Source organism: the organism of the source record quoted next, unplaced genomic scaffold (genome assembly GCF_019419815.1).
Source record: "Pyrus x bretschneideri cultivar Hongxiangsu unplaced genomic scaffold, Pyrus_bretschneideri_v1 Contig105, whole genome shotgun sequence".
NCBI classification, from domain to species: Eukaryota; Viridiplantae; Streptophyta; class Magnoliopsida; order Rosales; family Rosaceae; genus Pyrus; species Pyrus x bretschneideri.
In genome coordinates, this window is record NW_025999397.1 from 608845 (window position 1) to 635556 (window position 26712).

Genomic DNA, 26712 nt, shown 5'->3' on the forward strand with positions numbered 1-26712 from the left:
TCTACCTAGCATGAGGCCTTTTGGGAGCTCACTGGCTTCGGGTTCCGTAGGAACTCCGAAGTTAAGCGAGAAGGGGGCTAGAGCAATCCCATGATGGGTGACCCATTGGGAAGTTGCTCGTGAGTTCCCAAAAACAAAACCGTGAGGGCGTGGTTGGGGCCCAAAACGGACAATATCGTGCTACGGTGGTGGAGCGGGCCCGGGAAGTGATTCGTCCCGGGCCGGGAAGTGACAATTTGGTATCAGAGCCTAACCCTGGCCGCGTGTGTGCCGACAAGGACGTCGGGCCCCTAAAGGGGGTGGATTGTGACATCCCACATTGCCCAGGGGAGTGATCCTTAAATGTATATTCCCATCTCTACCTAACACGAGGCCTTTTGGGAGCTCACTGGCTTCGGGTTCCGTAGGAACTCCGAAGTTAAGCGAGAAGGGGGCTAGAGCAATCCCATGATGGGTGACCCACTGGGAAGTTGCTCGTGAGTTCCCAAAAACAAAGCCGTGAGGGCGTGGTTGGGGCCCAAAGCGGACAATATCGTGCTACGGTGGTGGAGTGGGCCCGGGAAGTGGTCCGGCCCGGGCCGGGATGTGACACAAACTGAACCAATATATATTTAATTTTTTTTATATAATATTTATATTTATGAAAACCATACAAATACTCAAAAATCAAGGAACGCTTGCCCTCAAGCTTGGAAAGGTTTACTTTAACCCAACATGGAAACAGGTTTTGTTTTGCTATGTTTGTACGAGTAAATTATTTATACTGATCTAAATCTATAGTCTTCATAGTATTTCTAAAGTTAATAAAACCCTCCTCATCAGTCATTAATCATCAAAAGTTTATAGCTGCAGTATGATATTTCATCCCCCATCTTTATCCTCCTATTCTCTTTCTATCTTTCTCTAAACCTCAATCCACTTTCTTAATATACCTTGACCCCCTTTCTCCAAGCTCTCACTTCATCTTCACAAGGACCACAACCCCTAACCCACTCGCCCTCCCTTCGTCTCGACAGCTCACTCTCATCGTCTCGCTCTCTCACCACTCTCGGATTTGTCGCTCCGTTTCTCTATCTTCTCACTCTAGGCTAAGCTCCCCAATCTCTCTTATTTATTTTTTCGATTTTTGCAGATTTGCAGACGATATTGTTCGATTTTTGTTGTTGTGATTTGTAAATTAAGATAATGGCTTGATCGAGTATGTGCTTGGGTTGCGGATGTTTTTCTTTCTAGATTTGCTTCTTTACCAATTTTAAGATTTAAAAAAAAAAAATCTTGGAAATAGCGAACCGGACTAAAACCAAAAAAAAAAAAAAAAAAAAAACTGAACCGAACAAAACTGACAAAAAATCAAATCGAATAGTAATTTCGGTTTGGTTTTTAATTTTGACTAAAAACCGAACCAAATGGTGACACACCCCAACCCTGATTGCCTACTTGGACTCCGAATCGAGCTGTGCTGGCGAACACCTAGAAGGTGATGAAGCCATAAAGTGTAGTGTAGTGGAATATGTGAATCAATTTAAACCTAAAAGTACCTAATTTAAAGAGTCCACTGTGAGTAGGAATGAACCCATTTCACACGTGATGACAGAGCATAAGTACAGTACAGTAAAATAGGGTGAGAATTATACCCTCAAAGGTAATCATCTACACCAAGATTTGCCAAGAATCCTCGTCGATAAGAAAGCTCAGCTGCTAAAACCTGTAGGGGCGAAAAACAAAGGTGAGCGGGCCTGAAAATAAAGTTTTATAAAAACCTTTCTAAAAACATTGTAACCCCTCACCGTAAAACAAGTATAGTTTGCAAAAATATACTTACTACGTATAGTATAAAAATACTTACCGTAGCCTGCAAAATCTTAAGAATTCATTACGGTACAATATCTCGTAACTAAGGGCAGGACATCCAAAATCACAAAATCTTAGTAGTAATATAAGTAAAATCAAGTGCTCATCAATCTATGCTAGCACACAAGTCGGAGTCGCCTAAAGCAACCTGTATGACTGAACTGATGCTCATCAATCTATGCTAGCACACGAGTCGAAGTTAGCTAATGCGACTTGTACGACAGGACTAAGCGTAATCATAATACACCCTCTAGTGCTACAATCACATGAAGACTGGCGCTATTTGCGGTCACCTACGAGTTAGAGTTGCCTAATGCAAACTGTACAACAGGATTGGCACCTACTTGGATCCAAGGCGAGCGTGCGATGCAGTGGTGAACATACACGTGAAATATTAGCCTTAACCCTGGGCAAGCACTAACATCGGGGTGCAGCAATGATAAGCATACTACATAAATACAATCATGCCATAATGGTTCGATAGTTCTAATCAACATACTATCATTCATAGTTGTAGGTATAATCATAGCATCAATAAACATACGCATACCTGTGCATCCTGTAGGATTTATGGTCACTTCGTAATTTTTCGTTATTTCGCTAATTCTTATAAGCATTAGTCTAAGTTAGGCATACGTAGTAAATTCTCTTTCAATGTATAAATGGAAACTAATAAATATGTACATACTATATAAAACAAAAGGCCCACTCACTTGAAGTCCACGCTACAACTCTCTAGCATGAATATCAAGGCGTCACGAACTATCGACGCCTAGAACAAATATCAAATCACATCTCAAAATTCTTATCGATAGAACACGTAACTTACATAAAATACATCCCCAAGGTCGTTCTAGAATGATTTGAAACCCATTGACCAAAAGTCAACTGTCGGTCAAAGATCGATGGTAGGGTCTACAAACCTACATAACGTGATCCGGAAGATCCACACCTCAGATATTTTATTCGTAACTTCCAAAGATCCACATTATGCTTCTAAAACAACATACTAAAATCTTACCATTATCCGACGGTTGGATCTCCACCAATCACAATTCAAGTGGAGGTCAACGTTTTACTTTACTAACTTACAAATTCAATTTGAAAAGATCCGTACGTCGGATTCTTGATCTGCAAGTTTCTAGGGTCCTCAAATATTATGTACCATAACATATTAAAGTTTGGTGACGATCCAATGTTCGAATTGTTGAATCCTATAATACCCAAGTGACGACCCTTAATAGAAATATAACCAAATAACGGAATTTCATCAATCAGATGTCTAATATGGATTCAGGGCATCCAAATTAGCCTAGGATGGTTAGCTGGGGTCTCCACCCAGGCGTTGTTGCCGCACATGGCAGCTGGCCGCCCCGGCTCGCCGAAAAAATCAACTATTTCCAAAAATTACCAAATTTCACAAAAGTGAAGATCTCAATGAGTAGAGAAAGTTTTATACCTGTGGCCAAGTCCAATTTGGCTGAAAAAGCTCCAATTTCTCTCAAACCCGCCAAAAACCCTAGAAATAAGTGGGCTTTGATTCACCTTCTCTGATGCTCCACCGTGCCAACCAAAGCTTGGGACTTTTTCTTGGGTTCAAGAGAAGTTGAACTATGGTGGTGGTCATCGGTGATGGTTGTTGAAACGGTTGATCACCGCTGAGACACTCACGGAACCCACAAGTTCGTTTTCTACGAAACTAAGCTTAAACCTAGTCAGGTTTGGGTTTGGGTGGAAAGTGGAGGGAAAGTGAAGATTTGATGAATGGTGGTGATAGATCGACTTAATTCGTCGAAAAATTGATGGAATTTCGCCAAAATCGTGCAGGAAAAATCGGGTATGTAGTCGGGACAGGAACCATGTCAAGGAAGGGTTCGAGTTGGCTGCTTGCTCTCCTCCCTCTCTTCTCTCCTTTCTCCTTCTTCTGATTGGTCACCTTCATTTTCTCCTTCCTTCTCATTGACCAAGCCTCCCTCATTTTTTTCTCTTTTTCTCTTTTCTCTTTCATTCAACATCCCCCTTCCTTTCTTTTCTTTCTTTTTTTTTTTTTTCCTTCTCTTCTCATCCGTCCCTCTAAACAATGGTTAATGGAAACCAAAATCCTTGCATCTAGGGCATTTCCGTCAATTCACTCAAACAAAATTTATAAAACCGTAAAATTAGGGACGGGTTATCACAAATGGAACCAAACCCATGCCTACTTATGAGTGAATCCCTTCAGAATTAAATGTTTTCAAATTATTAATAAATGTCAATGCATATGAATATTATTGTTAGTCTTTGACGAGGCTTATAACTTATTAGATTAAATTGATATATTGCGACTGGTGATTTATTTTCACCACATGGTTATCATACATATCGTATAGCTAGCTACAGTCGTAGGTTTCTTGCAAGTACTCATATTTCTAGCAGAGGCTAGAATTGCTAGTAGGTGCTAGTTAATGATGAGGTAGACACCACTTCACTTGCTTGATATACATTCAAATTATTTTGATTATATGATTGACTTTACTTTCTTTGATATAACGAGCGAGATGAATTAAATAAGACTACTATTGTTATAACAAGCGAGATGAATTAAATGTGACTACTATTGTTATAGTATTATTACGTATGTAGTTTTACTGTATATGTGATTTCAAAACGGGGGTTATTAGTTTTGATTGATTTTGATGAGATAAAACTGTTCCACTCACACCTTATTTTTCAACCCCTCAAGACATAGCAAGAGTAAAGAGAACCTCGGTGGTGACGAGTGGGCTTGGCAATGAGGCATCCATCATTTGGATTTTGGGTGATGATTCCTGTACTGCAGTTTTATTTTGTCTGTAATAATTGCATGATTGCACTCTTGATTATGCATAGCATTGCACTTTTATGTGTTTACTGTTGTATGAAACTTCTAGCTGCTATGATGTGATGTGATAATAATGATGATGAGGCTTTTTGCTCTCTCTTTGTATTGCTACTCTCTTTGCTTTCTTTGATTCACTGATGATGCCGACGGTGGTGAAGGAAAATTTTTGTCCTGGCTAAGTGAGAAATTAAATGAAATACAGAGATTAATCTAGCCCAAGATCAAACACAAAATTGTGAAAGGATCAAACAAGAAAAAAGAACTCAAAAATAGAGGCTGCTTCAGAAAATACACTATATTGATGAGAAGCGTACAAAGGACTCTCTTAATCAGCCTTCCTATTTAATGTCTAATTGCAATTGTCTAGACCCAAAAGACTAGGCTTTAGATAATTCCAGATAAATCTAGCAAGACACAAAACAACATAGAGAATAGCAAAAGATATTTAGATTAAAGTGATACACCGGTTCATTTACCAAAAAGCAACTTTAATACCCAACATTCCCCCTTAAAGTTCATTTTTGGAAATCAATCCAAGCTTAGCTCGAAGTGATTCGAACGGTCTTTTCAAGAGTGCCTTCGTGAAATGTCTGCAACGTTCTTTTTACTTCGTACCAGCACAGTCTTAATAGTGCCATCAAAAACTTTCGCACAAATAAAGTGATGCTCAATCTCAATATGCTGTGTTCTTCCATGATATACGGGATTTGATGCAAGCTTAATAGCACTTTGATTGTCACCAAAAAGAATGGTTGGCTTGTGAGTAGGCCTATAAACATCTTTGACAAGTAGACTAAGGCAAACACATTCTTGAGCAGCAAGTGTAGAAGCCTTGTACTCTGCCTCCGTTGTAGAAAGAGACATTGAATCTTGCTTCTTTCTACACCATCAAATACTGGCTAAACTACATAGAAAAATATAACCAGATGTAGATCTTCGATCATCCAAGTCTCTTCCCAAATCAACATCAGTATAACCATTAAATGAAAAAACATTATAGAAGAGTCCCAAATCAAGTGTAGAATTAACATATTTTAGAATTTTCTTGGCTGCCTCCAAATGTGGTTTTCGAGGTTCTTGCAAAAAACGGCTAACAAGCCCAACTGAGAAAGCAATATCGGGTCTTGTTATAGTCAAATAAAGGAGACTACCAACAAGAGCACGATAAGGCTTAGGGTCTGGAAGTAGTGAACCTTCCTTACGCCTTAGCTTCTCATTCAAATCAAGTGGAGTAGACCTTTTCTTGCAAAGCTTTAGCCCAAATCTTTCAACCAACTTCTTGGCATATCCTTCTTGCAAAAGAAATATGTCAGACTTCATACTTCTCACTTCTAAACCAAGCAAGTGATTCAACTCACCCAAGTTCTTCATTTCAAAACGAGTGGATAGTTTAGCCCGTAGCTTTACGATCTCATTTTCATCACTTCCTGTCACAATCATGTCATCTACATGCAAAAAAACAATCATGTGTAAGTCCCCCATGCTTTTTAACAAATAAATTAGAATTCAAGTTCGAAGTAGAGTAACCATAGAATTGTAAATATTTTGCAATTTTACGATACCATGTTCGCGGAGCCTTCTTTAGCCCATAAAGAGCTTTCTTAAGTTTGCACACAAAATTGGGATGAGCTTTAGAAGTATAGCTGGCTGGTTGCTCCATGTAAATGTCCTTGTCCAGGTCACCATATAAGAAGGCGTTCTTTACATCGAGTTGCCATAATTTCCATCCTTAAGAAGCTGCCAAATAGAGCACCATACGAACAGAGGGCACCACACAAACAAAGGTCATTTTTGCAACCAGACTAAAAGTCTCTTCATAAACTTCTCCATAACTTTGAGAAAAACCATGAGTAACCAATCTGGCCTTGAATATGTCTATGCTTCAATCTGCCTTCCTTTTGATCTTATAAACCCATTTACATGAAATTGAATGCTTATTTTTAGATTTAGGCACAAGCACTTAATTCTCATTTTTTATAAGTGCCTTCATCTCTTCATCCATGGCATGCCTCCACTCTTTAAAATCTGAAGCTTCTTCATAGCATAAGGGCTTTTGATCCTCAAATGGACCAACAAAGAAACAAGAATATGTGCTAGTGAAATTCTCATCTCGATGTCTAGCTAGTTTGATGATGTCTCGTCTTCATCTTTGATTTGTTTCAATTTCTTCGTCTTGTAAAATTCTTTCATCTTCCAGCACCTTTTCATTTGGAGGACAGTAGTTCCCCCCTTCACCTTGTTGCACGTGAGAACCACCACCAATAGTAGAAGGATTTAAAGATATAGGCAACTCAACCACATCACTTTCTTGAAAAATTAATTCTCCACTTGCAAATGCATCTTACAAATCGTAAATGAGGAAATTTCATCAAATACTACATCTCTTGACACCACACACTTATGAGTTGTAGGATCCATGCATCTCCACCCTTTTTTTCTTTCATCATAACCCACAAATATACATTTTTTGGCTTTTGCATCCAACTTGCCTCTTCTTGATTCTGGAACACGGACATAACAAATTGAGCCGAAAACTTTAAAGTGCTTCACACTAGGTTTTTCTCTGAATAACAGCTCATACGGAGTCTTCATATTGTTAGGACTTAGAGGCAACCGATTGATTACATAAGTAGCACACATCATACTTTCTGCCTATAAGGCGTTACGTAGATTTTTAGCATGTATCTAGCTCCTACTTGTCTCCATAAGAAGTCAAATATTCTGTTCCACAACTCCGTTTTGTTGCAAAGTCTTTGCACATGATAGCTGCCTTTTTATGCCATGTTTCCGACATAACTCCATGAACACTTCAGAGGTAAATTATCCTCCATTATCAGAGCGGAATCACTTGATTCTTGAGCCAAGAGTTTCTTTAAATTCCTTAAACTTGGAGAAAACATAAGATTTGTGCTTTACAAAATATACCCATGTGAATCTTGAAAAGTCATCTATAAGAACCAACATATAATTACCAGAAAATGAAGCAGTTCTGGTCGGTCCAAATAAATCTCCATGAACACGAGCCCATAATGACTTCTAGCCTAAAAACGGGCCGGTATCTGGCCTTCTTTGGAGTGGGTTTTGGGGGGGGGGGGGGAAGGGAATTTTAGGTTATAAGCCATTGTTGAAGTTGGTCTAAAGTAAGTTATTTCTTGATTTGAAGAGTTTATGAAGGGAAATAAAAAATTGGAAATTTCAAGATACAAGGCTCTGTAATTTTAGAAGAAAAACTCAAAGGCTTTGTAAGCCATTTCTTATGCAATAGGCGAGACGAGTTCGGGAACTCGAGCGGTCTTATGATCTGGGAATTGAGGTGAAACTGCTAGCTGAGTAGCGGATGTTGTCCCAATTGAAAGAGCTCAAGAAGGTACAGTCTGAGCAGCAAGCTTGGAAGGATGCCCATGAAGCAGAGATACACCAATACATTGATGCTGCCATGCTCAAAGAGATGAAGGCTAATGATTACCAAGAAGGCTTTCTGTAGGCGAAAGAAAAGCTGACATTGGAAGGCCAGGGCAATGATTGACATGAGCCGAGCTTTGACCATCTTCAAGGGAGAATTAGAGCGCATGTTGGCTACGGAGCATAGTGTGAGGGCGGCAGAGCGAATTACTCTTAAACAGGAGGTCGAGCAACTTCACTAAGAGGTGGATCGCAAAGAGAACAAGCGTATAACAGACCTCCTACAACTTTCTAACACGCATGCTTCAAAACTATCAATGCTTCATGATAAGCACGGGAAATCGCTAGATGAGGAGCATGAAGAAGCATACGATCACGGATATCTTACTAGTTACGCCCAGCAAGATCATGCCCTAAGGTTGGGACATTCACAAGATCTAAGAAGGGATCACACGCATAAACTTTTCTCCTCCGCAACACCTGTTGGACAATATCTTAGATTTTGAGTCGGAGCGGGAAAAGTTTGTATCTAAAAATGATCCGGACCCCAACATCCCCAAAAATCCTTTACCATGTCCAAGGGAAAAGAAGTTGTGGAAGACCAACAACTTTGAGACTTTCCTAGCTAAGAAGGGGGCATGTTCCTTCTGCGTCTTCATATTCTTTTCTTTTGCAATGTGGATTTGTTTTGCTATTTCCTCGCTTCATGAGTGAATCTTAACCCGATAAATTTCTCATAAAATTTCTCTAAAGTAAATGAACTTTATATGAGAAATAAGTTACAGAGCCGAATACGAGTAAGCTTGTGGGCCTGAGACAGAACTAAAAAGGCACCCTTTGGCCATGCTAATTGGGGGAAACATTGCCTCCCAAACTTAGCATTCATAAGGTATTATCATCGCGAAATCCAGGATACCACCTTACTCCGATACCAAGAATTAAATATTAAACTCATGGAAAAACTTTTGCTTATGCACTTAATGGAACACATATATCGGAGTAAAGAGCTTCAAACCGTACTTGAAGACAATTTGCGAATAGATGTTGAATATTTCATGCCTTACCTTAGTTATTGGGTCAAGGGCCTTACTATATGCAACGTGATGCTAAAGGAAGGAATTTTCCTAGCCCGAATTGCGTGTTATTTTCTATTGAATCTTAAATGAAAGTTCGATGGAAACATGGTCGTCAACACGTGGGTTGGAAACACCTTTTGAATCCTTTTGTCAAACCCTATACGTCAGACTTGAGCATTTCCAATCGCACTACCTTAGTTGGTTTGACCAAAGCACTTCCACATTTAGAGCTCTGTTTGAATGAAATTCCTCTTAAAGATTACCAAGTATGGATGCCCCCTTCAAACCTGCTAACACATGGTGTTGTAGAACATACTTGGCTTAGTATGCTGGTTTGGGTTAGAAATTGTCGTACTTGGGGTCGGAGTATGGAGCCATCTTTGGATGATCTGAATTGCCATTTTGACTATTCCCTCGAATGGCATAGAGTTTGGGTTTGAATGTTATAACCCACAACCTTGCTGGTTGTATAAACTTTTTGGAGGTCGGATGGTGTATTGGACTTCTGGATCAAGGTGCCATGTGTTTGTGCTCGTAGCCCACCAATCGTGCTAACCATTCAAGACAGATTGGGCTAAAGGAGGCTCCTTTTACAGTGTAACTTTGAGAACTTTTTTAGACTTGAGTTTATATGAATTTTTCAAAGCTTAGGCCCTGTTTGGAATGAGTAGGGTACTCCCTGCATCATAAAACGAGTAGGGTACTCCCTACATCATTAAAAAAAAAAAAAGCGATCATTCAAAGTAGATAACTTTTCTTCTATTCACAACCCAGGGTAAAATAAGTTGACAAGGGCATCGATTGAATCCAAAAAGGAATGCCTATATATCTCCAACATGGAGAATCAAATCATGAATGTTAGTTCTAAGAAAAAGATGATGTGATGTAAAAATTTACTAGGGATCACTTTTGACGATAAGCCTATGGTGGGGCGTGAGGAGATAAGTTCTCCATAGACTTGTCCTCGCGCTAATGACGACATTGAAATTGGGTCTAGAGAAGATTGCCTACATATCTCGAGAAGGGAATCAAACCGTGTGTAGTTCGTGTTGTGTTGTCCTTGTTTAAGCTACCTAGAATGGTTAGCAAGGAGTTTGATTCTGTCAAGCTAGGGCTCTACTTCTCAGCACATGTTCTTCTGTTTCTTTAGTGTTTAGCCTCATGTTCATCACCATTCTTGGATAGTGAGGCATGATATCACTTGTTGGGGGAATAATGTTCATGACGTGCAGCTATTCTTGATCAATGATAGCGTTATAGGGGGATAGGTTATCTATCACATGGAAGGCCATCAGATATTTAGACGATTTTGCTTGCACCTTGAGTCTTATTGTTCCCATGGTATTGTGTGGAGTTTCATTAAGAGTTTGGATAGTGGATATTTTAAAGTTGACTTTGTTGAGGGCACCCATCATTCTAGCTGCGCCCATGAAGAGGAAGTTTTCCCTCTGACTCGTTATCGATCAGAACTCTGCCCACCATGGCATCAGAGATTTGTAACTTAACAATGAGAGTGCCATTGGAGGGGAGTAGGTGTTTTTGAGCCTGGTAGCAAAGTTTTTTGGGTGGCGTGTTCCTTGCATCATCTTATTTTCCTTCTGAGCCTTTTTGAAGTAATCCTGCTTTCCTTCTAAGCGGCTGATAGTCAGGAAAAAATTAGTTTCCCAAATAGTGGGGTGGTAGTAAACCCAAGGTCTTCGGTAGCTTTTCGGCGTGTGGCGTTGGGACAAGTTTCAGGGCCAAGCGGCCTGGATTTGGGTTCATTATCTTTGGAAGAGTCTAAGTGGTAAAGATTTCAAGGCCAGCGATGGTGTCTCCGACAACTCTCATGATGTGCGTATCTTTAGGGTGTCCTCTTAGACCTGATCCATAAGGGAGGCATCTTCACTTCCTAGGTTTGTGTCTTGACTATGGGGTGATTTTCTGGGCATAACTTCCACAAGGTAGAATGGTCTAGTTGAGAATAATATGCGTTCGCTCTCAATGAAAGCACCAATTATTAGAACCAAATTCCCGTACCTCCGTAAAGGGTGATTGAGCACAAATTTGAGCAACCTGCAAAAAAGTGAAACAATCGTGAGCAAGCCAAGGGTCGGAGGGGTATGCCGGCCAAAGGCTATCTGACGATCAAGTTAGTGAATGATTGTAGACTTAAGTAGTGGGTAAGAGAATTCAAGTGTTTAGATTGCATTACCATAGATGAACCCTAGATAGGTGTATTTATAATTTTATATCGTGGGGAGAGAGACTTTTTTAGGATAGAAACCTCGTTCTAAGTCGGGATAATCCTAGAGGATATCTAGAAGTAGATATTCCATCTTTTTAGGAGTTGTGATTACTTACGTTACACGCCAATTTCCAGATTATAGGTATTCTACGACTTTTTAGAATCTGATTGTGTCTATATTAGGACCATATCATGTGTCATGCGGAACAAGCATGGTCATCCAACGGAGTTGCTAGGACTCTGCCTAAAGCCCCAAAGTGAGTGATGGTGACACCACTACTCCGTTTGATACAGCTCCGTTCAGAGCTGGTAAGTCCATGACCAGACTTTTGAGGTAACTGTATTCAAATTAGCCTTATCATGATCCTGGAAAATCATGGTCGCACATTTATCAAACCCAAAAGGTTTTTTTGGAATGAGTTTACAACCAAGCCAAGTTAAATCAACCAATAAATTTTAAAGAATAATTTAAAACTAATTAATTGTTGAGGGAGCTATGTTTAATCTACTCAAAGAATATGATCTAATTTTATTCATTAAAAAATAATTTTTTATAGTACTATAATTATGAATAGAGCTATTCGGTTCGAAGTGACCTTACATCATTTTTATCATCTAGATGAAGGAAGAAGGACAAGAAGAAACTAAGAGAAAAAAGAAAAATTCAAATAAACAAAGAAAAAGAATTCAAAAGAATTCTAAACTTTTTTTAAAAAAAAAAAAAATAAATAAATAAAAAGGAGGTCAGATTCCTGTTCTACCCTCCTCCCTCACCTGATCTCTCTCTCTCTCTCTCTCTCTCTCCCCTCAAGATCTCCCAACACCCCCCTTCCTCTTCTGCAACATGATCCTCCTTTAACTTTTCACATAATTCCACATCTACCCTTTGAGAGAATTCAGAGATCCTTCCATTCGGTTTTGTACAGCCAAAAACCAATAACACGAGGAGGAAGGAGAGAGAGGGATACCCAGAAATCCCAATCGCCATGAACGACTTCGAGGGTCTCTTGGCTTCCGATTACGGCTTCAAGTCCTCTGGCAAATCGGCCCCAATGTCTGCTTCTTCTGCTAATTCTTCTTCAAAGTCCTCAAATTTTGATCTCAGATCTACTGGGACCTCCCAATCAGCTCGCGCCACCAATTCCTTTAGTGGGTCAGTCGTCGACGATCGCGATTCGATATTCGGACCCTCGAAAGGTCAAGACTTTGGCGATATCTTTGGCGGGTCGGCACGGTATCCCGGCAAATTGGAGAGCCGCGGCGACGACGCGGCTTTCAACTTCGATTCAATGTTTGGCGGGCCTGCTGATTCGGTTCCAAAGTCGTCGAATCCGGGGCCCGTTTATGATAAACCTGTTTACGATGACGACATTTTCGATGGCGTTCCGGGGCTGAAGAGCACGGCTGCGAAAGTTAAGTACGAGGACGTTTTCTCGTCTGTGACGTCCCCACCGTCCAAAGGAAGTAGTAGAAGTAGTGGGTTTGATGATCTTCTTGGTGGGTTTGGGAAGGCCGAGCCCCAATCGAAAAGCTCAGGGTCCAGAGGATCGGTTAAAACGGAGAAGGGCGTGCCTGGTTTCGATGATTTGCTACCTGGGTTTGGAGGTGGTATTTCCCCGAGGGAAAGGTATTGGTATTAGCCAACATTAATGCATATTCATGGGTTCTGCTTTTGTGTTTAGAGAACATGTTATTTTCTTGTTTGATCAAGCACAAGTAGCTCAAATTAGATCAATTGTATGAGACGAATTATGCGTTGTCGAAAATTATGGTAAATCTTCTATTGGATATGTAGCCGAAAACTGGTTAAGCACAGAAAATTGTATGATGAATAATTTGGATCGATTTGCATTACCCACATTAGGGTCAACTTGCACGTTGAGTTTGAAAGTTTATACTAATATGGCTTTCTCTGCATTTTGTCTTGAATTGGCATTTATTCCCAAGTCCTGAGGATTGATAGTGATGCACCAAGTGATGCTTCACTTTTGATGGTTGACATTGGATTGGTTGAAATGCAGACATGGAAATTGAAAGATCATGTATGGTCTGATGCTAATTTTGTACTTTCAAAAGGAAAATTGTGTAATTCACTGGGTATTTCCTAGTCAGGTTTCTTACCCTCCAACAATGTTTGACATAAGCTGAGATTTCAGATTTTGATTCTGCAATGTTCTGTTGTGACTACCCTGAACTGCGTGGAGTGAAAAATAAGGCACTAAACTCAGAGGTATTAGGAGGAAAAGAAACCATATAGATGAAAGTGCAATCCTATTTCTTCAAATTCAGTGTCATATTGTACTATGAAGGGTAATGATGCATAATCCCCTTTGCTTCACTAGAAAAGTAGGTATAGTTATTTCAAACGAGAGATAAGGAGAAGCCTTAGTTGATTGTGAATTTGACTGGTTATACTTTTTTCTTTCAGGATTGTGACCATTTCTTCAAACAATAATCAACCTCATCAATTAATCTGGAAAGACAAGATTTCCGTATATATGTGAATTGATTCATATAGTATTGTGCTTACGCATATATTATTTCACAGGGATAAGCACTGATAAACATTCAGTTAAATTAAAAAAAAAATTAAACTTAAAAGTTTGGGCCAAGCCTGAACTTATACTAGCATGAAAATGTGAGGTGTATGCCGTTAAATTGATGTACTTTCATTTTTTACTTACAGTGTCGTGATTTATTTGTAAATTTATCAACATCTTTAAGTTGCATTGCTTCCTGTGTAAATGCGACAATAAGTTCATGTTCATTTCAAGTCAGAATCTTGTTCCATTTATGCATCTGTACTGTCTTTTCATGTATCAGGTCAACGTCAGAGGCCAATTGGCCCCCTGAAACGGCTGCCAATAACGTGTCTAAAACAAACTCCAAGGTGATGGAAGATCCTTTTGTAGTATCAGGGCAGTATGGTGACCCCTTGGAAGAAATAAGCAGACTTTCCAAATCAGGAAGCTCGAAGGTTGATAGTCCATCTGTTAATAATGGGCGAGCATTTGATGATATCGATCCCTTTGATGGCCTTGGACAGTCAGTCCCAGCATTTTCTTCAGGGAGAAATAACAGGGGAAATGATAGTGGCAATTTAAAGGCAGATACAAGCGTAAATAACAGCAGAGCTTCAACTGGTAAAGAATCAACTGAGAAGCCTTCTGTGAGAAGTCCAGATAACCTGTCTCAGAAGAAGGTTCCTATTGAAGATCATTGGGATTCTCATCAGACCCTGTTTGACATGCCTTCAGTCTCAAGTGATTCTCAGAAATCATCTGGTCAAACGATGTCTCCACCTTCCTATGTAAATCCTAGTCCTAAGGAAGTAAATGTACAAGTGGATAGGTCTCCAAGATCTGAAGAAAACATGGATTCATCTGATAATATATGGCTTACTGTATCGGAGATCCCTCTAATGACTCAGCCCACTAGTGCTCCACCACCGTCAAGACCTCCTCCTCCAAGACCAGTGCAGCTTTCAAAGGCAAGAATGGGTTCCCCTGCTTCCACAAATGCGAGAAGGAAGGCTAGTGAATCTTCTACACAGTTCTTTCAAGCTCCGAAGTCAGCTCCTGCTGCAGCGAGAGGCTCGAGTGCCTCTACAATTGATGAACTTGAAGATTTTGCCAGGGGTAAGAACCAGAATAACTTTTCTGAACATGCAAATGGTCTTGCTGGTGAAGAATTGGAGATGAATTCAGTTGCTGCTGCCATGAAAGAGGCTATGGATAGAGCTGAGGCTAAATTCAGACATGCGAAGGAAGTGAGAGAGAGAGGAAGTACAAGGGCTGCTAGAAGTAAAGAAGCACAGCTGGAAAAGGATGAAAAAGCTTTGCAAGAAAACCTGGAGAGGTTTGACAGTGAACGGCTGCAGAGGGAAGGTGAAGAGGAAAATATGGAACAAAGTAGAGCGGAGAAAGAGAAGGAAATTGAGAGGGTGTGGGAAGAGAAAGAGAGAGAACAAAGGAGACTTGAAAAGGAAAGGGAGAGAACCAGGGAAATGGAGTTGGAAAGGGACAAGGCCAGACAAGCTGTGGAAAGGGCTACTAGGGAAGCACGAGAGAGAGCAGCTACTGAAGCTCGCATGAAAGCTGAAAGGGCTAAAGCAGAGAGAGCAGCTGTAGACAAGGCAACTGCTGAAGCTAGAGAACGTGCTGAAAGGGCTGCTGTTCAGAGAGCTCAAAGTGAAGCTCGAGAAAGAGCTGCAGCAGAGGCAAAGGAAAGAGCAGAAAAGGCTGCTGCAGAAGCCAGAGAAAGAGCAAATGCAGAAGTAAAGGAGAGGGAAGCAAGAGAGAGAGCTGCTGCAGCTAGGGCTGGAGCTGAAGCACGAACAAGAGCTGAACGTGCTGCGGTAGAAAGGGCTGCTGCAGAGGCTCGAGAAAGGGCTGCTGCGGAGGCTCGAGAAAGAGCTGCTGCTGCAGCAAGGGCAAACCAGCAAAGGAGTGACAATGATCTTGAGCACTTTTTCAACATGGGGCGAGCTAGCAGTGCACCACGACCTAGGGCTAACTCATCGGTAAGGACAATATTGTAAAATTCTTTTTCATTAGCATTTGAAAATCATGTTTTGACTAGGTGGTTGTATATTTTTAGGATCCATTTCAGAATAGGCAAGAGCCTGAAGTGCCAAAGGCATCGAGCACTGCATCCTCGAACATAAGGAAAGCAAATTCAACTACAAATATTGTTGATGATCTTTCAGCAATTTTTGGAGGTAGTTTGAAACTTGTAGTTCAGTTCAGTTATTTGATTGTAAATACTGTTGTGTTTCATTGTAAAATCTTGCTTCTGCTGAACTTTACTAATTTTGGTGAAAAGCTGCTCCATCTTCTGGAGGAGAGTTCCAGGATGTTGAAGGAGAGACTGAAGAAAGGCGACGAGCCAGGTTGGAACGACACCAAAGGACCCAGGAGCGTACGGTATGTGGTTTCTTCGTTAGATTTACATATATTTATATATTTATATTTTGTTCCCGTGAATAAAGTTGGAAAAGATACATGTTCCTCCAGTCCCCTTATATTGAGGGATTTCCCAAATAACCCTATTTGAAGGACACCTTGTGGAACCCAGTCCGAATTTTATTTCAATGATTCAAACAATCTATTTTCTTAAGTCAATATTCAAAGATCATCCCTGCAAAAACTTAAGACACAATGGAAATAATTAAGACATCCAATTGTAGCGAAGAAAATAGACGAACATGGTATTTTCAAGAAACACTAAAATATCAACCATTTTGGATATTGAGTGATATTTTGAAAGGATGATCTTTGAGGGAAGACGTAATAGCTTGATGGTTTGGATTGTGAAATCACTGTATGTTCCCCAGATTTGAACGAATTTATATAATGCACACACTTGTTTGTGCTATGTTTAACTTTATTATCATTTCTGAGAAGCTCTGATTGTTGTCTTTGATTTTCAGTTGAAAGCACTTGCTGAAAAGAATGAGAGGGACCTTCAAGCCCAAAGAGAACAAGCTGAGAGACATGTAAATCTATCTTCCATTCTTCCAATGTGTTCTATGTGTTGCATTTTTCTTCCAATGTGTTCTATGTGTTGCATCTTTTTGTCTAATTGGATGTATAGACTATGGTGTACGTGCAATATGGGTTTAAGGTGGGTTTAAGGCATGTTGTCATTGACCTAGAGTTGATCCAATCTAAGGTTGTGCTAGGCTCTGTCCTGTCTTCTAGTTACTGATACTGAGTTGAATGACCCAAAAACAATGACTAAAAAGAATATAACATAAAAGTTCTGTTCTGGTGTGTTTGAAATCAAATTCAGATTTCTCTGGCATAGAAGTTCGACCTCATTCTCAACTATATCTCCAGTAAAACCAACTCACTCCTCCTACATGCACATGCATACAGACTATTAGTGTCTTATATAAAGAACAATATTCACATGCGATTTGTGTACATATGTTTATATGTGTGTGTAAGTTTATCAACCAAAGATGTAAATATGTTGGCATTGATTCATAAGACGTGAATGTAAAGTTACTTGTTTTCATTTTTAAATATAGAACTCAATTTCTTGCCTACTAATTTTGTGTGCCACAAAGTTACATCTGTGATTAATATTGCCTAGGATGCTAGTGATATCACTTGTAAGTGTGATTTTATAATTCGTGAGTTGGCATAGTATTTTGGCTTGTCATCAATTTTTGTATATATGAATATGTTTGCTTTTATTTGCATGTTGTTTATTTCTCTTCATGCCTTAGCTTCTGAGCCGTACTGAAACTCACATGACGTTTATGGAGTTGTCGCTGATTGTTTATCCTTGTACATGTCTTCAGAGGATTGCCGAATCACTAGATGTTGAGATCAAGCGTTGGGCTGTAGGGAAAGAGGGGAACTTGCGTGCTCTACTTTCAACAATGCAATATGTATGTTGAAATATTGTGCTCCACATTATGATATTCTTTTTTGTTTTAAATGTATTGAGGTTTAAAGTGCATGGATGGGGGTTTGGAGTTGTGGAGCCTTTCTTTACGGACCACTGGTTTCTGTGGTTGGTTATGACTTATGAGGAGGGTTGTAGGTTAATCGATGGCTAAAATTATTGGTGAATTTTTACTAGAGAGTGTTGAAAAGGGTCCTTGGCACGTGCTTGCATTGGAAAACATTTAGTGTCATGCTAGATCCCATTTTAAGGCTGTTTTTTTGGTTTGGACAGCCTTATCTCCAAAGTAAACTAGATGGAGATTTGTGGGAAACCTCGTTAGATGTTTTTCTGTTGGTTGGTGTTCTTGTCTGCATATGGCGGTGGTCAGACTGCAGATTTTCTACTGGCAGTTGGGAAGGGATGTTTGGTGGAATGCCAAATCAGTTCAAGTTGTTTCTTTTGTTTAATAGTCAATTTTAGTCCCATATTGATGAGCAAATATAAAACCTGTTTTTTATTAATTGTTGTAAAAGTACTTGATAGTGTTGGATATACTTTGAATATTGAATGGTTCCACAGTTTGTAATACTTGTGCTGCTTACACTGACCTGAATTGTTGACTGATCGTCAGGTGCTGTGGCCTGAGTGTGGTTGGCAGCCAGTTTCTTTAACGGATATGATTACCGCCGCTTCAGTTAAGAAAGTATATAGGAAGGCAACTTTATGCATTCATCCCGATAAGGTACAACAAAAGGGTGCTAATCTTCAACAGAAGTATATAGCCGAGAAGGTGTTCGACCTCCTTAAGGTATAATGTTCGGGTTTTTATCATGGTCCTTTTTTTTCTTTTTTTTTTTTGGTCTGATCACAAATGGTCCTTTATGTTTTGGCAACTCATCAGATTGGTCCTTTATGCTTCCAACTGATCAGTTTGGTCCATCTATTGCTCTGGTCATAAAAATTGTACATGCCTTCTACTTCAGTTAAAACGTGTGTCAGAGTACTGATGTGCATTTGTGTTGGGCCCACAAAACAAATTAAGACATAGATTAAACCAAAATAATAATTTAAAAAAAAAAAAAGTACGGTAAAAATTTAAAAAGAAATTAAAAAGTTGTGCTTCTGCAGCGAAGAACTTGATGGAGACATCCGTCCCTCATTCATCACAGTTCCATGGTCTATTGATTCGTTCTTCTGTTGATAAAACTAAAAGACTGCACATGTTTTGAATCTTTTGTAAATTAACACCGGGGCATACTAGCAATCTAGCATACGAGAAAGAGACCATCTATAGTTTTCTGCTAATTAGTTTGGTATCCATGATTTTTCTTTTGCTTGAGAAACACTTGTCTTATGTATATGTATACACAGAAATCTTTAAGGTTTGTTTGTTTTTATTTTTAATTTTTAATTTTTTAATTTTTAATTTTTTTAATTTTTTTTTTATAGAAAAGTTAAAAAAGGAACCCACCACTCTCCCTCTCTTCAAACCACCAATCACACCATTCCTGGCCCAGATTTCACCCCACCCCCTTCCGCAAGCAATATACCCCATGTATTGAGAAAGGCTTCACTATTAGAAGGCATTAGAATCGGCCAGACTGACCCAAACTTCTTTCTCACTTTCCCTCTCCAGTTCTCCTGCCATCGCCCCCTCCCCTACCCACCCAGATTTCCCCGTTCCCCAACCGACCCCATTCTCTTCATTTAAATCTTTTTTGGTTTTCAAAATTTCTAGGTATTTTCTAAAATTCTATCCTATTTTTAAAAATTTATTTATTTTTATGTATTTAATCCATATGGCATCACATAATTTGTTTCGTGGGTCCCACACAAATGGCACATCAGCACACTAATGAGTTTTTAACGGAAGTAGACGGCAAGGACAATTTTGATGACCAAACTGATGGGTCCTTTATGCGAAGGACCAAACTGATGGGTTTCCAAAACATAAAGGACCACTTTTATAGAAGAAATTGTTTGTTGAAAAACTGTTCGTCATTCTCCCATTACTGTTGGTTTGATGTCCAATTAGATTATTTGATCATGTGTATTGTTATACAAGCCTATTTTGCTGTGGCACTAGTACTATTGTACAAGCTTCTGAAATTGCGGTCCTTGAATTATGGCACAATGTAGGAAGCTTGGAACAAGTTCAATTCGGAGGAGCTTTTTTGAAACCCTTAAGTGACTCTTCTGCTTTGAGTTACGTCATTTGGCAACCAAATCATTTGTCACATGGGAAGAAGGATATCAGCTTCTTCTCTAGAAGAAAGACTATGCATTGGTGATGGTGGAATTTTGATTGAATCTTATCGAGAGGCTTCTGTTGGCCGCCAAGGTGCCTGCTCGGAATTCTCATGTATTTCCGTTTTCTTTATTCCCCTTCTTCTCTTGTAATTGTTTGTGTAGGGCATTGAGGGGTTATAGGGTTTTCGAAAGAATGGTTTCTGAAAAATGCGAAAGGCTGGGTGATGTACAATACCATATTGTGGTATTGCACTCAATCTTTATTCAGTGGTTCACTTGATATTTTAGGTGGGTGTGGGCAGATTTTGCCCTTATTATTTTTGTATTTGTTTGTGATATAGCACATTCTGTTGAATATATATAAATATACCATTATTTGCAATGACAACAAAACCTTTCATATGTGAATGTATGATTTTGCTCTGAGTTTGATGAATTCAATCTGCTTTGTATTTGCCTTTTCTTTTATTTTTTTTTTATTATTATTTTTCTTTCGAAATAGCTTTCTTTTGGTATTAACAGACGATTCGGAAATGCTCAAGCAGTAAAACTTGCCTTCCATTGGGAATTTATTTGACAAAAATTTGACATGCGTTGCTTTCCATTGCCAGTGAAGGCATAATTGGTTTTGTGCGTGTTTGGGTTGCTAAAGAGGAAGAACTCCGTCTTGAGTTTCTTCCTACTCACTACCAGTAAAAAGTTCTAGGAAAAATGATTACTCAGTCCAAAAGTCAAATGTTATAGGGCGTTTATAACGTGTGCACCCTGAGTGTGGACAGGAATCCAACAATTATGAGTTCACAAGCTCACATGTAGAACCGGGTTGTTGAGATCCGGTGTAATTCATACCTTTTTTTTTGTTCACTGGGTATGTTTTTGTGAGAGAGAGGATGAAAGCTGAGGGTTTATTCACATGTCCAAGAGGGAAAGAGAGGCACAAAGAGAGCTATTGGTGTGAGGAGTCAATTTTAAGTGGATTGAAGCTTTGTTTCAATTGTGACCCGGTAATCCTATACCTTACTATTTTTTGGTTCACTAGGTGTGTTTTTGTCAAAGAGAAAAGGAGGCTGAGGGTTGTATTTGTGGGGGAAAGAGAGGCATAGTATAGAATTATAACTATATTGATTTCATTGATCTCACAAAGGTACATATATATATATATATACACACACACACAGTACAAGTATTCCTAGGTCCATAAGGATATACAAAACCTAGCCTATTAGAATCCTATGTGGATTCTCCTACACTAACAATCCCCCTCAAACTTGGTGGTCTTAGAGCAACAAGTTTGGACCGAAGAAGAGTGAAGCGAGGTTTGGAGAGGCCTTTGGTGAGAACATCTGCTGGTTGATCAATAAAAGGTATAAATTGAACTTTGTGAGTATCGAGTTTCACCATTTCACGAACAAAGTGATAGTCCAGTTCAATATGCTTCGTCCGAACATGAAAAACCGAATTGGCAACCATATAACTAGTACTGAGATTATCACAATACAAAAATGTGGGTGTGCGGAAAACGAAGTTCACGGAGAACATAGGAGAGCCAAGTCAAGTGACTTGGAGTGCGAGTATTCTAGGCCCACAGGGATTTACAGAACCTAGCCTATTAGAATCCTATGTGGATTCTCCTACACTAATACACAGAGAGGGAGCTGGTGAAGGGTGCTCGATTTCATGTGGGTTGAAGCTTTGCATGGATTGGAGTTGACAAGGGTGACTCATCAATAACCTTTGAAGAAACCCAAATTGTGAAGGTCAGTTTTGTGCCGTCAATTAATCCATTTCTGTTCCATTTTGGTTCTACAAATCAAATTTGGGTATGTGTGTAAGATATTTATAATTCTTGGATTTGAACATTAATGCTACATGGTTACCACTAGACTTGGTTGAAATCTTGAAATTCGATTTTACATATATAAACTTATGCTTGGCTGTGATAAGTTGTGCTATAGTTGTGTAGATTTGTAGCAGGTAGTTATTGAATTGTAGTTCGATGGGTGATGAGCTAGAAATAGAAAAAATTATGGAGGAAAGAGAGGAAGTAGATGCAAGAGATCAATTTGGTGCAGGGATGGTTGAATTTGTGATACTAATGGTAGATGATAAGTTAAAAATGGAGTTTGATTTGTTGGATGAAGGGTATTTTTCAGAATAATTATGCACTTGTAGTTGGGTTTGGGATTCGGGAGCGTAGTGGTAAAAAGTCCAGTGATGGTGATTGTTGGTGAGGAAAGAATTTGCTTGTTGCAAACATGCAAAAAGAGGGTGGATGCTAATCTGAAACCCAATCAGAAAGGTAGGAGGAGAGATGCTAGAAGTGATTGCAAGGCAAAACTTATGCTATATAAAGGAATTGGTTGTGAAAAGATTGTTGTAACAGTTTTGAATGAAGGACACAACCACATTATGGCCAGTGCCTCACACTTGTTTAGATCCCATCATTGAGTTTTAGAGGCAAAGAAGGCGATAATTAAACAATGAGTGCAGGTAGATACTTCCATAAGTAAACAAATGGGTTTATTGGAGGTGCAAAGTGGATGAATTGGAATCATTGGTTGCACCCTTAAGGATATGTAATGTCAAACAATAATTGCGAGCTCAACTAATCGGGCATGATGCAGAAATGCTCAAAGAACATTTTGAGGATGAGAAAGAGAAAAACGATTCATTCTATTTCAAGATGCAGATTGATGAAGGTGGAAAACTTGGCAATTTCTTTTGGGCGGATGCTAAGTCACGACGTGGTTATAGCCATTTTGGTGATGTGATTGTGTTTGGCACCTTGTTCAAAACCAATGTGTATGAGATGATGTTTGCTTCTTTGTTAGGAGTTAATAACCATGGTCAATGGGTTGTGCATTCCTAAAAAAATGAAAAGACAGAGATTTGAGCGGTTGTTAAAAGAATTCCTCAAAGCTATGTCGAGTGAGTAGCCCAAACTCATAATTAAGAGATGGAGCCATAATAAAGGCGATTAGTAGCAAACTACCAACTACCTTTCATTGGTATTGCATATGGCATATCATTAACAAATTTAATGACAAGGATTAGGTTGATGGAACTTTCAAGAATTTGCATGAGTGTATATGGAATATCGAAAGCAAAGAAGAATTTTCACTTAATGCTTAGCATGCGAAGAGTTTTCACTCAGTGCGTAGCATGCCACTTAGTATGTAATCTAGTGCACTCTTACGAACTGCTCACTACACAAGTTAACTTTCCATGAACATTAAGATTTCCATGCGTTTTATTAAATTGTTGAATAACTCGAGCACTAAGCCCAAGCTATATATTGAGGGTTGATTATTAAATAACTACACTACAAACATACATATTTACTGTCGGAAAGAAGAAAACAAGCAAGCCTCTCAATGCAATACGCGTAGAAACCCACGCTTAACATGGCTAAACAAATTAATCAAAAATGTAGTACCGATAACAAGATCATGCTAATCACGTGAATCAAGAATGTGTACCAAGTTGTTAACCATGCAACTAAAATTCCTTTGAGATGCAAAAAACAAAATGGTGTTTCCGGCACCAAATGGTTCGAGCAAGAGATCTAAGTACTTTGAGCCACGCAACATGTTGATCCAAGAATTCTTAGCATGTCAATATTTCAACATATCTAGCAAGCATTAAGCATTGTCAACCCCAAGCAATTCAAGAAATTCAAGCATTGCAATTGACTCAAGAAACCCCACACAAAAATAACTATGCCCACACCATATATCTTTTCAATTTAAGTTAGTTACCAAACACCATTTTGATTGTTTACTATAACCACAGTTTCCTCACCTATATTTAGTTGTTTCCCTATCCAACTGTTTTCGCTACATTTTACATGCTAAACAACATCGTGCCTTCATATCCAAAAAACACCATTTCCAACAACTTTTTATGAACACCATTTCCAGCAACAATGTCATGTGAAAACCATTTCCGCCAGCAATCACATTAGCAATTCTATTTGTGATTTGCCTAAGAAATTCAAGCAAATATTTACAATATTGATGCAAGCTTCCCTTATGATCAAACTTCGATCATTGTAGCCCAAAGTTCTCTTGTGGCCAAATCTACAATGCTATAACCCAATCTTGACATGCTAATGACTTTATGATGATCAAGAACATAGGAAATAAAATTGTTATAGCGTGAAAGTTCAACCAACTTATGCTAGAGTGTCATGCCTACAAGAAAATATCAAGGTTACTAAACGAAACCACACAAGTCCAAATACATGACATAAATCATTTGAAGAACATGCAAGTGGTTAGGAAGTTATGTCCAAGTGAGACCGTTAAGCAAACAATAACAAAATTAAATGCTGGAAATCTACAACTACAAAGACAGTGACGAAAAGAAGCTGAGTCCATGCATATGCTTTTGGAGTTTTAGGCTTGGTTGATTATTCAACCCATTTCATTGTCCTTGCATGGCCTGAATAATTAAGCGGCCTAATGTTAGGGTCCAAAATTTTCACGCAAGGCCTAAGAGGATTGAAGGACCAAACGTTCTATATCGTCATGCAATTTGATGCTAATCCTATTTATATTATATGTATTAGTAATTAGGCAAGGTTTTATTTAATTATCATGCAACGGCAAACAAGGAAACATATCACGCCACGCCAAGCACAATCTTTAAACCCAACACCTACCTTGCTCACATGGACCTAAGACGTGGTTTAATGGGGCTTGCTTGAGGGGTCGAGGTGTGCAAGGTTATAGAGATCCACAAGGCCCATGGAAAACTCTTCAATATTGGAGACTTGGGCCTACTTGGGAGTGCCAAAGTCCAAGCTTAAATTAGAGTGATCCCATGCTGGGTAAACAAATGAGATAATTTCCTACACATTATTTTAGCAATGCATTGTCATTAGCCTAACTCCGCAACAACTTATCTTCCCAAGAAACATCTTGCACCAGAGTATTTCAACCTTTTTCTTCACCAAAGTGAACCACTCCATGCACTAGAATCCTTGGCTTTCACCGTAAGAGGAAAATTCTTGAGGATTTCTTGGCAAAAATATATGTAGCATATTTGACCTTCACACCACTTTATATGCTGGGAATAAGCTGTTTTTGGCGCCTTATCGTAGAATTTTTTTGGCACACCCCTTTATTCAACAAAAATTAGGGATAACCATCACTTATTATAAGTTGGAAGCAAACATAAAAAAAGAGGGGAGATAGCAAGTTCAATTGCAAGCAGGGGAGACACACCACGCTTAGTTGCAAGAATAGGAGAAGAACCTCTTCTCCCAGTTGCTGGAAATCTCTCTTGCCCACTCCAAGCTTCTTGCACCAGCCACAAGTTTAGCCCTAAGTTTCCCCTCTCCTTCCTCCAATATTTTCCTTCACGTAGTGCAAAAATACCAAATCCACAGATCAAATCTTCTCCAACAAGTTCTTTTAGCCTCATACCTAGAGAATGACATCTTAATCTTGCTGCAGGAAACCCCTCTCTTTGCTGTAAGGAATCCTTCTTCCTATTGCAAAAACTCTTCTTGACTGTTGCAAGCCTTCCAACAAGCCATAGACTCTACCTTTAATCTTTCCCCTTTTACCATTCATCTTCTAACTTAGAAACCTCAACCAGCCACCATGATTAGAAGTTCAATCGCATCCAAAAGCTTTTACAAATCCTTCTCCTAAACCTTAGCCTACCTACACCAAAATGAATCATGCCATCTTATTTGTTAAACTTGTGGGTCTTTAGCTCCCACATCTCAAGCTCTCATGTCAAGCCTAATTGTTCTAACTTCCAGTATTTATTAGTTTAACAAATACTTCTCAAAGCCACCAAAATCAGCGTAGGAAACATTTGACTACTATGGGAAACACTTCATCAATGTCGGAAACATTCGACTACCACGAGAAGCACTTCATTAGTGTCGGAAACATTTGACAACTTACGGGAAGAATTCAAACAATCATTAGAAGAGTTTTAACAGCCACGGGAAAAACTACAACTGCCCTAGGAAACACCTCGACAACTGCAGGAAGCACCTCAACAGGTGTGAGAACCATTTCAACAACTGCTGGAAGAACTTCAACTACTACAGGTGACACCTCATCAGCGCCAGAAACACTCAACATAACACTAGACCAAACACTTAGGAGTTGCTGAAAGAACAACACAGCATTCCTCATGACTTGCTTTTCCTTTGGAATGCTTTGAGCCTAATCCTCGCTAACTCAAAAATACGGGAAGTGAAGGCTTTAGCTCGTCCCTTTATTACACATGCCCATCAAAGCCTTTGACAAAAAAAATCCCCCTACACCTTTGATCGAGGAGCTCCTTGATATGGTCTCTTAACGTATGGCAGCTTCGAGTGGTATGACCGTTACATTGGTAGAAAGAATCGTACTTGTTTAGCCTTTTTTTGGCCAAATATTCTAGGAGGGGCACCGCTTAAGTAAAGGCTTGTCCTAGGTGCTAAGGAGGATGTTGTTGATGGTTGTGTTCAAGTCAGTATACTTGTCGGAAATATGCCTTAAAGGGAATCATAAGATGGTGCTTTAACTAACATTTCACATGTTAAACTAAACTAGTTTAATATAAGGGCAAGGATTATTGTTTAAATCCATCTCATTAAATATTATATGTTTACAAGATAAGTCCAAGGAATCTATAATTAG

The 26712-nt window shown here is 39.2% G+C and overlaps 2 protein-coding genes across 2 annotated transcripts; one reads left to right on the forward strand and one right to left on the reverse strand.

The window, feature by feature from the left end:
* Positions 1-5599: 5599 nt before the first annotated feature.
* Positions 5600-6151, reverse strand: LOC125471203 (uncharacterized mitochondrial protein AtMg00810-like). The gene has a single exon (XM_048571402.1). The coding sequence runs from the start codon at positions 6149-6151 to the stop codon at positions 5600-5602; it is 552 nt and encodes a 183-aa protein (XP_048427359.1).
* Positions 6152-12370: 6219 nt separating this feature from the next.
* Positions 12371-20467, forward strand: LOC103954101 (auxilin-related protein 2). The gene is made up of 8 exons (XM_048571349.1): positions 12371-13043; positions 14240-15938; positions 16016-16136; positions 16241-16341; positions 16848-16913; positions 17727-17816; positions 18447-18623; positions 19955-20467. The coding sequence occupies exons 1-8, from the start codon at positions 12403-12405 to the stop codon at positions 19991-19993; spliced, it is 2934 nt and encodes a 977-aa protein (XP_048427306.1). The 5' UTR covers positions 12371-12402; the 3' UTR covers positions 19994-20467.
* Positions 20468-26712: the final 6245 nt, after the last annotated feature.